General features: G+C 38.4%; 1 protein-coding gene across 1 annotated transcript in view; it reads left to right on the forward strand.

Annotated features, from left to right (window-relative positions):
* The window catches only part of GPR26 (G protein-coupled receptor 26), a 19,800-nt gene extending 17,730 nt beyond the window's left edge, over positions 1–2,070 (forward strand). Inside the window, exon 3 of the mRNA XM_024206050.1 lies at positions 1,839–2,070. Within this exon, the coding sequence (XP_024061818.1) occupies positions 1,839–2,070 (232 nt within the window). The remainder of the gene's footprint in view (positions 1–1,838) is intronic.
* The last annotated feature ends 13,149 nt before the right edge of the window (positions 2,071–15,219 follow it).

Consider the following 15,219-nt stretch of genomic DNA (forward strand, 5'->3'; position numbering starts at 1 on the left):
GGTCTCCGGCTGCAATTCGGCGGCGGGGGGTCCTTCCGCTCCAGGACCCGCAGCCGAAGTGCCCTGAAGACCCGCGACGGGGGGGTCCTTCCGCCCCGGGACCCGCCGTCAAAGTGCCAGGTCTTCGCTGAAGACCCCAGGCCCCCTGAATCCTCTGGGCGGCCCTGGGAACTACCATCCTTCAAGATCTAGGATACATCTACACTGCAAAGACAAAAATATAACCCCTGAAGCAACAAGTCTCAGTGCCTAGGTCAACTGACTCAGCTTCATGAAGCTTGCACGACAGGGCTAAATATAGCAGTGTAAATATTCCCACTGGAGCCTACGTCCTGACACCCATTGAGCTGGGAGGGTCTCAGAATCTGGGCTTCAGCCTGAGCAGGAACACTATACACTGCTATTTTTAGACCCATAGTTCAAGCCCAAGTTAGTTTAGCTGGGCTCAGACTTGCTGCAGTAGTTCTTTGTGTTGTGTTTTTATTTTTTTATTTTATTTTTTTTTGCAGTGTATACGTACAGCTAGTATTCTGCACATGCAATCCACTCGCCTGAGCAATGGCACTCCTCTCGGTGTTGAACTCTAGCATACTAAAAAAGGTTTTAGGACAATATTTAGAAAATTATTTTGGACAATTTGGAAAAAGGGTTCTTGTAATAGTTGAGATTAATTTGTTGTGCACAAGTGATTGTGTGATAATAGCATGATATTTAACAGGAAATTTTCAGTGAAGACTGTATTCATTTAATTAATTAATTTGTGACTAAGCAAAACCAAAAATAAACATGAAACTGATGATACACCACTATTAAAAATAATTTCTGAAGAAAGCCAAGTGTAAATTCATGCTTTCCTTTACTAGACCAAGACCTTATAGGAATAAGCATCCAGTAGAGATCAAAGAAAGCAATACACCTTCTCAGGAAGGGCATACAGATAGGATACAGCCTACAGAATCAAAGAATAATTGTTGAATATCTGCTATGAATCATAAGACTTGTGTGACGTCCCTAAATGCTCAGTGTGAGACCCACACTGAACGGGACCTGCTCTAAATCAACAGGAAGTACATTCTTCGTTTTCTTTTCTCATTGTTACTAGAAAAGCCATGGGAGAGATCATACAAGTAAAGTCATGTTCATATCAATATTTCCAAAAATCAAGCTTGAACAGTAAACATATCCTTGCTCCAAATGGATGCAACTTCATTGAAGCCAGTGGAATGCATTTACTTACAGCTGGGCTGTATGTGGTCCAATATAGTGAACATTTCTGCTCAGGTCAGATCCAGAGATGATTCCTCAGGATTTCCGACTACAGTAAATGCAGCTTATCTGAGAAAGGACTGAGTAAAACATGAGAATTTGGTCTCTTGCATTTAGTTTAAAGATCTTGGGGAGGTGGGCTCATGTTTTTTTCCCCTTCTTGATGCTATCATTCAGTAGCTTCAAGATCCCAAGAAGGCAGCTGTATATGGCTTATGTGTGAGGGAATGTGTTTTCCACAATAAAGAACCACCACATAAAAAAACAATACAGCTGGTACTTGGTCTGTGTGGGTTTGTTCTGTTGTGCACAGAACTGGTCATCCAGTTATAGTCCTCTGCTAACCTGCACAGGGCGGTATGCATGTAACTTTCATTTATAATAAAGGCAGCTGTATGTAGAACCAATGTGCTATGTTGAAATTGTAGTCCCCTGCTCTGCTAAGAACTGAACAATACAAAGAAAATTCCTCTCCCTGATCCAACTGGTGTGCCACTAGCAGTTTGCTCTGTTTCCATCTGTACTGTTGTTATGTCTCTCTCTCAGTAACACTTTTCCCCGTTTCTTGGCAGACTGGTAGAATTATCATCTGTAGTCCCCATCAATTCTCACTGGGGAGTCATTTCCAAGTGCTTGGCTTACAGCAAAGCTGTTTCAGACCCTTTTGTGTACTCTTTATTACGACATCAGTACAAGAAGACGTGGAAGGACATAATAAACAAGATTCTTAAAAGAAGCTCCATAAATTCCTCAGCCCTCACAAGCGAATCGCACAATCAGAATATATTGCAAACAACTGAATGAGGAAGCCGGCACAGACTCTCCACGAAAGATGGAAGAATACAAGGCGGTTGGGGGGAGTAACATGTAGCTATCATTAACTAACAATGGTCATGAAAGTTATTCACTGAAGCTCACAATCTAGCTTGTACCTCATCAGCAGCCCATGTAACAACATTCCTAGTGAAGCTGGCTGCTTCACATGTCCTTCTTTTGACATGAAGTGTTGTAATTGATACCTGAACCTGCCAGCTCTCCAAACACAAATATCCCATTGACTTCAATGCAGGGTGATGCATCCATAATGAGTCAAACCCTGTCCTTATTTGAGGGAGCCATAGAAGTGGCAGGAGGAAAATGTTGCAGGGTCCATTTTAATGCTACTCTAAAAAGCTGTAGTGTGCATCCCTGGCTTGCACATGTTGCTGGCTCCATGTGATGCTCCACCTGATCCCCCTTGCTAGAACTACAGAATGATGCTCACCTGGCTGTTTGAGTAGGTCCCTATGGAAAATCTTGTTAGAGCTTAATAGAAAATTATCTGTCTGTTTACCTATGTGCTTATATGGCCCCTTTGCTGTAGTATCTGAGGTCCTTTTTCTATATGCTTTTTTGAACTATCCTGTAGAACTGAATAGAGAATGATGTCTTCTATAGAGTGCTATAGGATGGCTCAATTAAGGCCATCTTTCCTTATTAAATCCTGTAGGTTCTCAGAGTAATTTCTATAGAACTTTCTTGGTTTCCTCCCCATGAAATTCTAGAGGACTTTTCCACAGAGTATACGGGGATAAGAGGTCAGTGTACGTATGTCCCTTTCCCACATGTCTGAACTGTATAGGGATAGGGGAGGATTTTACCCAATGACTGCAGGACTGAACTCATTTCACAGAAAGTTTTCAAAGAGCCTAGTTATTTTCTTCACTGAAACTTTATTAATCATGAAAAGCTTTAAATTGTTATGGTTTTTGATGGTTAGTTGTTTTTTGGGAGAAGTAGAAGGTGGTTTGAAGTAGAGATAGGCCTAAAGCTGAAATGGACTGGGCCAAAAATCATGGATCCAAATTCTCCTAAATTTGTGGTCCAAACTCTGGATCAAGATTTGAATTTCCCAAATTTCAGGGTGTTAGATTTAGTCCCTTATAGAGCTAGATTCAATCTGCAGACTTCAGTCTGAACCCAGATTTGAAGCTAATCCCATTTCTCTTTTAGAGGTATGGTTTCTTCTCAGTCTTTTATTAAAGAACAGCTCTGTCATTAGCAATCACTGCATTTTCAGTCAGTTGTTAATGCAGATATACAAATTGGCAAAACATTCAGACAAAATCAAGACAATCCGATGTACAATATTTCTATGGGGACTTCATTCTGTATATTACATTTGGTTCAGTCCTTAGCATAAGAATCTTTACTGAGTTCAGGGCAACACAATTCTGTTTTGTAAGTATTATTCGGTTGACTTTATCCTTTAATTATAACTATAGTCAGTAGATGACTTCATAATTAAGTGACACATACATATCTGACCCTGAAACCATCATCCAGCCATTCATTCAGAATTATATTCACTGATCATCAGCAATTGTCCTTTTGATTCAATGAAAACCAAGGTGGCATAAGATTATCTCTGTACATTCCAAATGTTTTGCCAGTTAACTGATATGTAAAAAACAAGAATAGTAATTAATCAATCCTCATTTTTGTTACTGTAAATTTAAAGTTAATTGGTAGCACATGATGTCCTCATTATGACACCAGATTATTTTTAAGTCAAGCACCGTTGGTCTCAAAAACCTCACATGGTATATATGTTTGTTAAATATATCAAAAATATTTTTATAAACTCACTCTTTGTGCCAGTAACCAAAGTGTTCTGATACTGAGATAATGCTTCTCGGTGGATTTTAGTCAATTTTTCTGATAAAGAGACAAAATTCTGCCTCAGATCTGCACACTTATCTCCAGAAAGTGATTTACAGTCCAGACATTTAATAAGAAATCATAATTACATCACAACAAAAATTAATTGTCGAGGAATAGATTTGTATAGTGTTCAGTCTAAAATAGTCTGCTCCACAAAACGAGCTGAATGTTTTGGTGATGGTATGATTGCAGATTTGTGCCCAGAGTACACCTGGAATTGAATGCATATAATGAGATACCTTCATTCATATGATTGGCATCTTCCAATAATGGTTCAGGTCCTTGATGAGATTGAAATTTTTTTGCTCTGTTCATATTCTGCAGATAAATATGAATCTGAGGGCCATATTGAGCTGATGAGGCCCTCTGCACTGGAGGGTTCAAATTCATTCTTGGAGTAAGGTAGGCAATGGTACTGCTCTCCCTTATATTTCTGCTACGTGAGGGGAACTTTATTCCGATCTATGGGCTCCATTAGCAGAGGCTGATAGACTAAATAAAGGTATTGTCCCAGGTGGTTTGGCCAGGTACATTTACCAACCAGCTTTGTCCGCTTTTTGGAAACACTGGTCCCTTACAGCTGTCCCACCTAGGCAAGGGAGGTTGTAGCTGCTTTCTGCAACCTCCTGCACCTTGGGAGAAAGTCTATTGTTGAGGCTTTAGCAAAAACCTGATCCAAAGACCATTGAAGTCAATGGGAATCTTTTCACTAATTCCAATTGGCTTTGGATCAGGCCCCAAGTATCTATGTGGGCATTAGCCTGCATAGAACCATGGTGAATTTAGCCATTGCTCTATAAAGATCTCTCTTCTATAGTGAAGTGTACATAAACAAGCATTCACATACTTTAAAAATGAAATATTAAACAAGGGAGATTGACAACTACACTGTAAATAAATATTCTCATGTTAACTATTAATAGTAGTCAAATCAATTGTATAGCTACATAAAAAAATAGGGAATTTAAATAAATTTCCTCTGATCCAACACCCCAAGTTTAGCCCCTTCTCCCCCAAATTAAATTGTCTACCTCATCTTAATAATTTGATTTATTGGGCTTAACATGATTTTCTCAGGTGCAATAAGTAGAAACATCTGGTTCAGTATTTTTTTCTTAAGGACTTACTTGAATGGCTTGATTGTATTTCTGATGAGTCAGGGAGAATGACTAACTGCTGTTAGTCAGTTTAAAAACTGTAAAGGGTACAATATAGATAATTTTATGTTCCATAGTGATCACATTTGTTTAAGCGTATTGCAACTGGCTGTCTTAAGGCCCATTCCTGTTGTTAATCTGTGCACGAGACTGCTATTGAAGTCAATAGGAGGTTTGCATGCAGAACCACCATAGGACTGGTTAAATATTCAATACTGTCCCCATAGAGATTAACTTTTAAAAAGAGCAATCATTCAAAAAGAGTGAGATGACTTCCGAGCCAACTTTTACAAGAACTGTTAAGGCGGATAGTAAAAGACGGAGAAGAATATAGACAGGTTTGTTTCATTACAACTGTGTGTCACACTCAGTCCTTGGTTGATTCATGTGTCATCATGAGCAATAAATCTCTCCCCCGTATGTTGTGTAGCAATTTATCTTTCTTTCATGGTGCCTTTCTTCTAGAATTAACCTTACAAGAGAAGCAAATTTAATTTCCTCATACTTGCATTTTTTAAACTTGATACAGATGTCTGACACATTCCCATATTTCTAGCATAGGAGACAAGCTAGAGCTTTAAATGCTGGTGCTCAATAAACTGATTCAACATACAAAATAAAAGTAATATCTGAACATTTTGCTGATATTTTATAGGATGCTAGAAATATGATACAGTGGCTCATTAAGTGATAGATATTAAGCTGAATTCTTATAGGCAATGGGCAAAGTTTTCTAAAATATGTGCCTGAGTGATGAATGTACATGCAAGTTACTATGTGTCTATTATCACAAACTATATGATACTTTCGCTCCAGTGAGTTAGAATAATGATGGCAAATGGAATGCACAATACTTTATCTCTGACCATGAAGCGGAATTGCAGTCTTCCTGTCGGAAGCGCAACTGTGTATGTATGTTTTATGTACAGTTGTTATTTTAAACTATTGGAATCATTTTTTTAAACGTGTGCATAAAATGTGCCCAGTAAACCTTGTATTGCACCTGCAAAAGTTGCATAACTGCCTGTACAATATGCAGTTTGTCCTTTAAAATCTGCAATTCCATATTCTATATCCATTTTCTACATGCATGTCCAATTACCTATCTTCCCATGTGCAACTCTGTGTTTTGCAGACAGAACTTGGGTGGATATTTATGAAAATTTAGCCCAATATGGTATGTAGCCTTTTAAAAGCATGAGCTTCTTTTATGTTCATTGTCCTTTGGCAGATGCTTATAGCATTTAAATGGGTGTATTTGGGTTAATAATGCATTGCAAAAAACAATAAGAGGTTGAAACTGACCATTCCAGTAAATAAAAAGGCCAGATCTTCAGCTGGCATAAAGTCATCATAGTTTTATTCACTTCAATAGAGCTATGCTGATTTATATCAGGTAAGGATATGGCCCTATGTATGACTGGGTAGATATTATTTAACCCAACCATTAAATTTCTTGTGGACAGATTTTTAAAGGTGTTTAGGTTCTGAAAGATTCAGATAGACACCTAGTGGGATTTCCAGAAGTGTCTAGGCACCTAACTTCCATTCATAAGTATCTAGGTTCTTCTGAAAATCTCACTAGGTATCTATCTTCATCTTAAAGGTCTAAATACTTTTTAAAAAATCTGGCTCTAGGTCTGTAGGATTTGTTTCTGGGCCCATTGAGTAAAATGACAAAAGTCCCTCTAATTTCAGTGGTCCAGGATGAGACCTGTTATGAGAGGCTGCAGTTCCCAACTTTTTAGGAACTAGATATTCAAAAAAGTTCTCTGAAAGTGATCCTTCCAGGCTGTGCTCCCAATAGCTGCAGTAGGACAGTGTCACCTTGTCTCCATATTAAAATCTGGAAGAAGTAATTCACAACCCACTCCTCAACTCCCAAAACATCATCTAATAGTAAGTGTAGGAGGTTCTGACCTGAATATCTAGCTAGTGCGGAGTGCATGGAGAGGACACAGGCTGTGTGAACAGTATTGATTCAAATCCATAGAATATTTTATATAAAAGGGAGTTTGGGAGGACCCAAATGGCCCATGTTTTCAGGTGGGTTCAAGTTTCCACTAAAACTATTCACCCAGGCCAAACCAAGCCCTCTTTTGAGGGCACCGTCAAAAAACATTTTGGTCTTGTGAGAATCTGTTCTCCAGAGATTTTCAGACTAATTCTGTGAACCCATGTGGCTCGGACAGTCTGATTAAACAGCCAAACATTTATCTAAAACTTAACCTCCAAACTCTTGTAGTTCACCTCCCACTAATTTATTACGCAGGTTTTAGACATGACAAGCATCCAGTTTTGAATATCTAGTCTGGTACACTTTCAGCTTGTATAGTGCATGTATTGAACACAACATCTTGGAGGTTGTTTGCTGCCCACTCAGTACTGGAATCATCAGCCAAAATTAAATTCAGATAATCTAACAAAACTTAAAAAAGAAGCTAGAGACTCCATCTAAGTCAGTCTACCATCACTATTACTGAGCATGTAATACAATACAGAAGCTCAAGTAAGGCCTGATTCTTCAAATACTTATGCATATGTTTTAATAGGGACTAGCCATGTGCTTAAGTGTTTGCAGAATCAGGGCCTACATCTTTAGCAATCTCTCCAATATTCAGACCCATAGGAGAGAGCTAAGGATAAAGTGTTAGCCTTAATTCTTTTTTTAATTACTTTATATGGTTTGTGTCAGGCCACTGATGATACTTGTAGCCTCTGTGTGTGAACTTTTTATTAAAATCTACTGCTAAAAAAAGAAAGATGTCCCTCAAGGAGATATATAAGAGTTCACATGGTAGGAAAAGCTGTTAAGGTCTGTACAAAATGTCTACTACTGGTCTCCATAGTCATTGCTGTGTATCATGTAAATATGTATTTAGGATTTACTTTTTCTAAATGAGGCATATTGATTTAACAAACTGCTAATGGTTGTTATGGTTTATCGTATATATCTATATTTATAATGAAAATCATTGGCTGGATAGACTAATTGCACTGTCAAGAATATGTGTATTGAAAAGCGAATACATGGTTGGTAATATATCATGTGTACTACACCATGCATGTGCAGTAATTCTGTGTAGTAAAAATATGAAACTTTGTTTAAGAAGTGTTATCGCACATGGTTTCAATGTACCCAAAAGGCACAAGTTCACATAATTGACTAATGCTCTACAAAAGCTGTATTTAAAAAATTGTAATTTTGTAGTTCTTGTTAAATGCTGGAAAACTATCTTCCAGTTATTTGTATACCTAGAGCTTAAAAAGTATCCAGTATTTTTAAAAATAATATGAATATTAGAAAACCTCCAAAAACACCAATCACTTCTTTGGTTTCAGCCCAGCCAGAATTCCTAGAGAATAACTAAAATAGTGCTTTACAATGAAAATGCAAATACAACCCTAATAATAAGAATATGACCATAGGGCCTGATTCTGTTTACACCACAGATAGTCCCATTTACTTTAATTACTTTGCTCTTATGGATCCTGTTGCAAAGCCCATTGAAGTCAATTAAAAGACCTCAGTTGCTTTCAATGGTCTTTGGATCAGATTCTTATAGAGCTTTCTTATCTTCAAATCTCAAAGTATTATTATCCTTGCTTTGCAGATGTGATAACTGAGGCCCAGAGATGTTAACTGTGAAAGGATCCAGAGCAATGGATGGTCACTTGTTACAAAACAAAATTAAGTGACTTGCCCAAGGTTACACAGCAGATCAGTGGCATTGTCAAAAACCGAACCCAGGTATGCTAACTCCCAACCCCAAGCTCATCCCAGAAAAACCTTCTAACCAGAGAGTGTAAAAATGGAGCTGCTATACTAAAGAGAATCAAGAGGGCTTCCCAAGAGAAGATATTTGAAAATTCAGTATCACAAATTGCCTTGGAAAAGAAAAATATATAATAAAAGGTGCCTTGATTTATCTTTATTTAGATACAGGGCATTTTTCTAAATATCAGATTTTTTTTCACTATGTTTTTATTTTCTTAAGATCATTTTAGAAAACAAAACCCCATAGACTTGGCAGTCACTAGTGAATCACTTCTGAATTCTTACAGGAATGTAATATATTGCCAATGTTTCCAGATGCAGTTCAGTAAAAAACTTTTCCTCAGGATTAGATTATTTACCAAACAATCATTAACAATGATTATGGGACCGATCAGACAAACCCTTACGTAAGTCCCAATGGGACTACTTGAATGAGTTAGATTGAGCCACACGACTAAAGGTTTGAAGGACCGGGCCTTTATGTTTCAATACATATAAAAGATGATTATTTCCATGTCTACTGGTACCTAGCAAGTTTGATTAAGGTAGTTCTGAAATACAGTTAACAGCTACTGTACCTGTAGAATGTGTTGACTACTTCAGCATTAAAATGTGCCATATCATTTAAATTTATATTTGGGCTTCTTTAAAACTCCTTTTTCTTGGATAATACCATGTGTTTATAGGGACTATTCATTCAGAAAAATAGCTAAATAAATAAAATATTTCTAAATTCCATACAGAAAATTTACATCAGTATAAATGTCGAGTGACAAAACAGAACAAGACTGCCATGTACATAAGAACATCAATTTCCCAGGTAGGCTAAATGATATACTCCTTTTTTCATTTTGTCCTATTTATGTTTCAGATGTGCTGAATCATTTGTGTAAAGACAGATTGACAGACATCCTAATTTTATTACAATAGTACCTTGAATTTAAAAAAAATGATTAAAGACCAATGTAATTAACTTATTTACATATTTTTGAACAAGAGGCCTGTGCTGCCTGTTCTGTTTACAATGGCTTGTGCTTTGTGAATACATATCAAATGTTGTAATATATTTTTATTATCTAGAGTTAATTGTTAATACAGAAAAATATATATGTATATTGTGATTTTGTTACTCTGTTATAAAATGTGATTCTATTATTAAATGAACTTGTGTGAGCAATTTTTTAGATAAAAGTTTACATTTAAAAAATCTGCCTCTTGCTTATTGGAAAGATGGAGATTGTTTATTTTCATGTGATTGCAATGACATAAAATGATCTCATTTTATTAACGGGTAGCTGGTACCTAGTACACTGTGATAAGGATATACTTTTTCATCCATTATGAGCACCACAGGTGTAGGAATCAAATCCTCAATCCTGCAGTGACTTCACAGTTGGTTCCCACCATGTTACAGTTGTGGAGCTAAGCTGTACCTGTGATCTCAGTCTATCTTTGGCCACTTGCAAGTAACAGGCCTATACCTGAAACTGTATCAGAGTGAAGTCCAGCAGTAAACCCCACTCTTGACTGGATCAACAGGTTATAACATTTCCCATTTCCCCATCTGCATTACCTCCAGCGGCTCCAACTGGGTTTGTACCTATGATTCAGAATCCTCTCTGGGAACTAGAACCAGCTGGAGAATTCAATAACAGAACAGCTTGTTCAAATCAGAGTATAATATTATTTATGGGCACATAGGAACATCACAAGCAGAGATAAAAGGGTTAAAAATAACAAAAATCTAAATGTATATCATCTTATCTTGCCAGTTAAAAAAGATTCCATTTGACCCAGGAACCTCCTATGCATTGGGGCTGGGTAAAGCAGGCTGCAGCCTCTGCCTCTCTGAGGGACTTTTCCCCCAGTCAGTCTCCCCCTCAGGACACAGGCTGTCTTTTATCATGTCAAAGATCCTTTGCTTGTCAGTCTCCACCCAAAGATATCCTGAGATTTCAAGCAAGACTCCTGAACCTGACCAAACTGATTTTCACATTTCTCCAGAGGGGGCAGGAGAAAGTTTTCATTCCCAGGGTGGCCCATTTGAGCCCCAAGGAATTGGGCTCTGTCAGCAGGCAATGTTTCATTACAATGTTACAGCCATTCCTTCAGGATAACTCTTAGGCCAGGTCTACACTACCGCGGTAGTTCGACGGCTGGCAATCGAACTTCCGGGTTCGATTTATCGCGTCTGGTCTGGACGCGATAATTCGAACCAGGAAGTGCTCGCCGTCGACTGCGGTACTCCACCTCAGTGAGAGGAGTACCGCGGAGTCGACGGGGGAGCCTGCCTGCCGCGTGTGGACCGCGTCTGAACCGCGGTAAATTCGAACTAAGGTATGTCGACTTCAGCTACGTTATTCACGTAGCTGAAGTTGCGTACCTTAGATCGAATTGGGGTGTTAGTGTAGACCAGGCCTTAGCTACCTTTTAACCAGCAATACAATAACTGAAAGTCCACAGAGAAATAACATTCATAAAAATTAATACACATGCCTGTCATGTTCTTCAAACACCTCTTCAGAGTTCTTGGCAGGATTGGAGCTTATGGGCTCACCTCTACTCTGGTCCACACATCAGGTCTCTTGATGGCGGTTCTGCTTTCCCTTCAGGTGTGACATCACCATTGTGGGAGAGCGGAAGGACTTAAGAGAATTTAGCATTCCCAGATGCCTGTTCACTTCAGAGAGAGTCAGCAATTCTATGTACTGTGTGGCCTTGGTTCCTATTTTCCTCCTTTGTTTCAAGAAATTCACCAAATGACTTTTTATTTTCCAGCTCCCCAACAGAGCTGGTTTTAGGGCAATGCAACACGTGGTTGAATGAAGGATTTCTATTCTATCCTTTAAATGAAGGATTTTCTATTCAGACTCCACTTAAGAAAAATCTGATGAGCTGTACAGAATCCATGCCAAGGAGCCAATTCCCCTACCTCCCTGCATACACATGCATGGTGGAGATGACCTTCTAATGACAGCTTGGGAATAGAGAAACTGGGATGCAGAAAACAAATAAAGTTTTCAACTAAGGGGATGAAGGAGAGTGATGATGTTGCCATGGGGAGGAACAGAGAGAAAGAGAGGCATGGTGGAAATAAAGAAATTTGAAGAGGATGGGAAAGTAACGAGAGGCTGATAAGATGAGAAACCATGGAGAGAGAAAGGCAGAGGGAGACAAAGACAGGTGGGGGGACCCTGGAGAAGAAGAGAGGGATTTTTGTTTCACAACTGTTGTGATTATTGATGGGACTCATTTATAACTGGATCCAAATGCCCCTTTGGAGTAGAGAGAGAGGGATGATATCCAGATGGGAATGTTGCAGCTCAGAGTCAACTCTACTAGAAGTGAAGTTAATAAAATACAACTTCCAGCTTTAAAAAATTAAGTCACAGTAATGTAATTCCTCAGGTGAAAAGTTAGTCATTTTAGTCCTTCAAGGGAGCTAGCAAAAAGTCAACTGGGAGAAAAGTCATTTTCTGTGCAAAGGTTTTTACACAGCTACAGTGCCTGGGCATAAATGTGTAAGGGGTCAATCATTAAATAGATCTATGAATATAGAAAATGACTTTTTGCATAAAATGTGAGGGGGGGAGAAGCAGAAGAAAAAGTTTCAGCAGAACACGATGTGGAAGAATGCACAACATAGAGTGAAATCCAAAAGATAGAGTAATAGTGAGAAAATACCATGGGGAAAAGTGCTTTTACATAAATGAATGTACAGTGAGCATAATTTTACTATAGATAGAATATTCTGAAATCACAGAATTTCTGGTTCTTGTCCAGCTCTCTTTTCTGAAATAAAAACAAACAACAGAAAGATGTTCCCACTAAACTAAGTTTGGGGCGGTTGGGGGAGTTGGTTTGAAAGCATTGAACTATTTTGTTTTGATTTCTACCTTTTAAAACGTCATTTTTTAATATAAAATACCAATATGTTTTCTTTCAAAAAGGCATTTTGAAATGAAAAAGGAAGCATTCTCTTCCAAAAAGTGTCAAAACAGGTGATTTCAACATAACAAAAATGCTTCATTTTGGGTTTTCTCCCTCCCACCTCAAAAGGAATTTCATAAAAAAATCAAGTTTAAGAGAAGTGAGTCAGAAGAGATGGGTGTAATTTTTTATATCTGTTCAATGGAAACTATGACATGTTGGTAATCAGTCATAAAACAAATTTCAGCTAGTTATGTGATCTCACCATCACTTGTCCAACAGTGTCGTCATTTTTATTTTTATATTTTCATATAATTTCCAGACATTTATATGTAAAATAAAAAAATCAGTCTCTAAAGTATCTAGGTCACTTTTGAAAGTGGGACTTAGGCCTTGCAATTTTGAGCAAAGCAACACCCACATATCTTTAAAAATCTGGGCCTAAGAGTCTCTCATGTTGCCTCCAGATATTCAGAGAGAGACCAGTTCTGAAAACAATAGGAGTTGTGGGTATATAAAGGATGCAAGATCAGGCCTTAATGTAGCAAGCTAGGGAAAAGTAAACAGCTGCTTCACTCAAAATAAAATAAGAAATTTGGAGTATGATATGATCTCACAAAGATGAGAAACTGGACTAGCTCCAACGATGTAGATGGCATTACTCTGGTTTCATACCAGTGTAAATAAGAACAGAATTTGTCTGAGAAGAAAGAGACATAACTCCTCTGAGACAACACGGACATCATTACTCTTGATCCTATGCACATGATGGGCCAAATTCTGTTTCTGGACATGTCCACAGAGCACCACTTGAACTCCATGTATGCATCCAAGGACAGAAGTTCACCTATTGTTTGTAGAAAAATTAAGGTGCAGAAAAGTGACTGGCAGAATACAAAAAGAAACACAACCAAATACTTTTATATTCCCTAAAGTACGGCTTCCCAAAAAACAAATTGAAAGGGAGACTGCAATCTCATTTACTGACTTTTCAATAATATTCATCTCCATAGTGCCTGAGCACCTCACAGACATTAATTAATATAATCTGACATTAACTCACAGAGGTATGGAAGCATAAAAAAACCCAGGTTAGAAAATATTTAGATATATTCAAGTTGGCAGGGCCTGATGACATTTATCCTAAGGTACTTGAGGAACCAGCTGAAACAATCTTGAAACTATTAGTGATTATCTTTGAGAACTCATGACGGATGGGTGAGAACGCAATTGGACTGGAGAAGGGCAAAGACAGTACCTATTTTAAAGAGGGGAACAAAGAGGAACTGGGGAACTATAGACCAGTCAGATTAACTTTGAGACCTGGAAAGATACTGGAACAAATCATTAAACAATCAGTTTGTAAGCTCCTAGGAAATAATAGGGTTATAAGGAATAGCCAGCATGGAATTGTCAAAAAAATCATGCCAAACCAACCTAATTTTCTTCTTCGACAGGATTACAGTCCAAGTGGATGGGGAGTGGGGAGGGACAGGCCACGCTGTAAACGTGATCTATCGTGATTTTAGTAAGGCTTTTGACACAGTCCCACATGACATTTTCATAAGCAAACTAGGGAAATGCAGTCTAGATTCAATTGCTATAAGGTTGGTGCAAAACTAGTTGAAAGAACATACTCAAATAGTAGTTATCAGTGGTTCTCTGTCAAACTGGGGGAACGTATCTAGTGCTGTCCCACAGGAGTCTGTCTTGGGTCGGTACTATTCAATATTTTCATTAGTGCCTTGGATAATGGACTGGAGAGGATGCTTATAAAATTTGCAGATTTCACCAAACTGGAAGGGGTTGCTAGCACTTTGGAGGACAGGATTCAAATTCAACACAAATTGAAATTGGACAATTGGTCTGAAATTAACAAGATGAAATTTGATTAAATGCGAAGTACTGCACTTAAGAAAAAAATCAAATGCACAGCTACAAAATGGGGAAGTACTGCTGAAAAGGATCTGGGGGTTAGAGTGGATCACAAATTGAATATGAGTCAACAATGTCATGCAGTTGGGAAAAAGGCTAATATTCCAGGTGTTTTAACAGAAGTATTGAAAAAGGCTAATACTGTATTCCAGGTGTATTACCAGAAGTATTGCATGTAAGACAAAGGGGACAATTGTCCCACTCTACTCAGCACTGGGTGAGGCCTCCCCGGGAGTACTGTGTCCAATTCTGGGTGCCACACTTTAGGAAAGATGTGGACAAGTTGGAGAGAGTACAGAGGCAAGCAACAAAAATAATCATAGGTGCTGACTCCATGGGTGCTCCGGGGCTGGAGCACCCACAGGAAAAATATGGTGGGTGCAGAGCACCCACCAGCAGCCCCCCTACCAGAACCCCCCTTCCCCACAGCACCTCCTGCCCACCGGCGGG

This window comes from Terrapene carolina, unplaced genomic scaffold, assembly GCF_002925995.2.
Source record: "Terrapene carolina triunguis isolate 2854851 unplaced genomic scaffold, T_m_triunguis-2.0 Scaffold95, whole genome shotgun sequence".
In the NCBI taxonomy this organism is placed as follows: domain Eukaryota; kingdom Metazoa; phylum Chordata; order Testudines; family Emydidae; genus Terrapene; species Terrapene triunguis.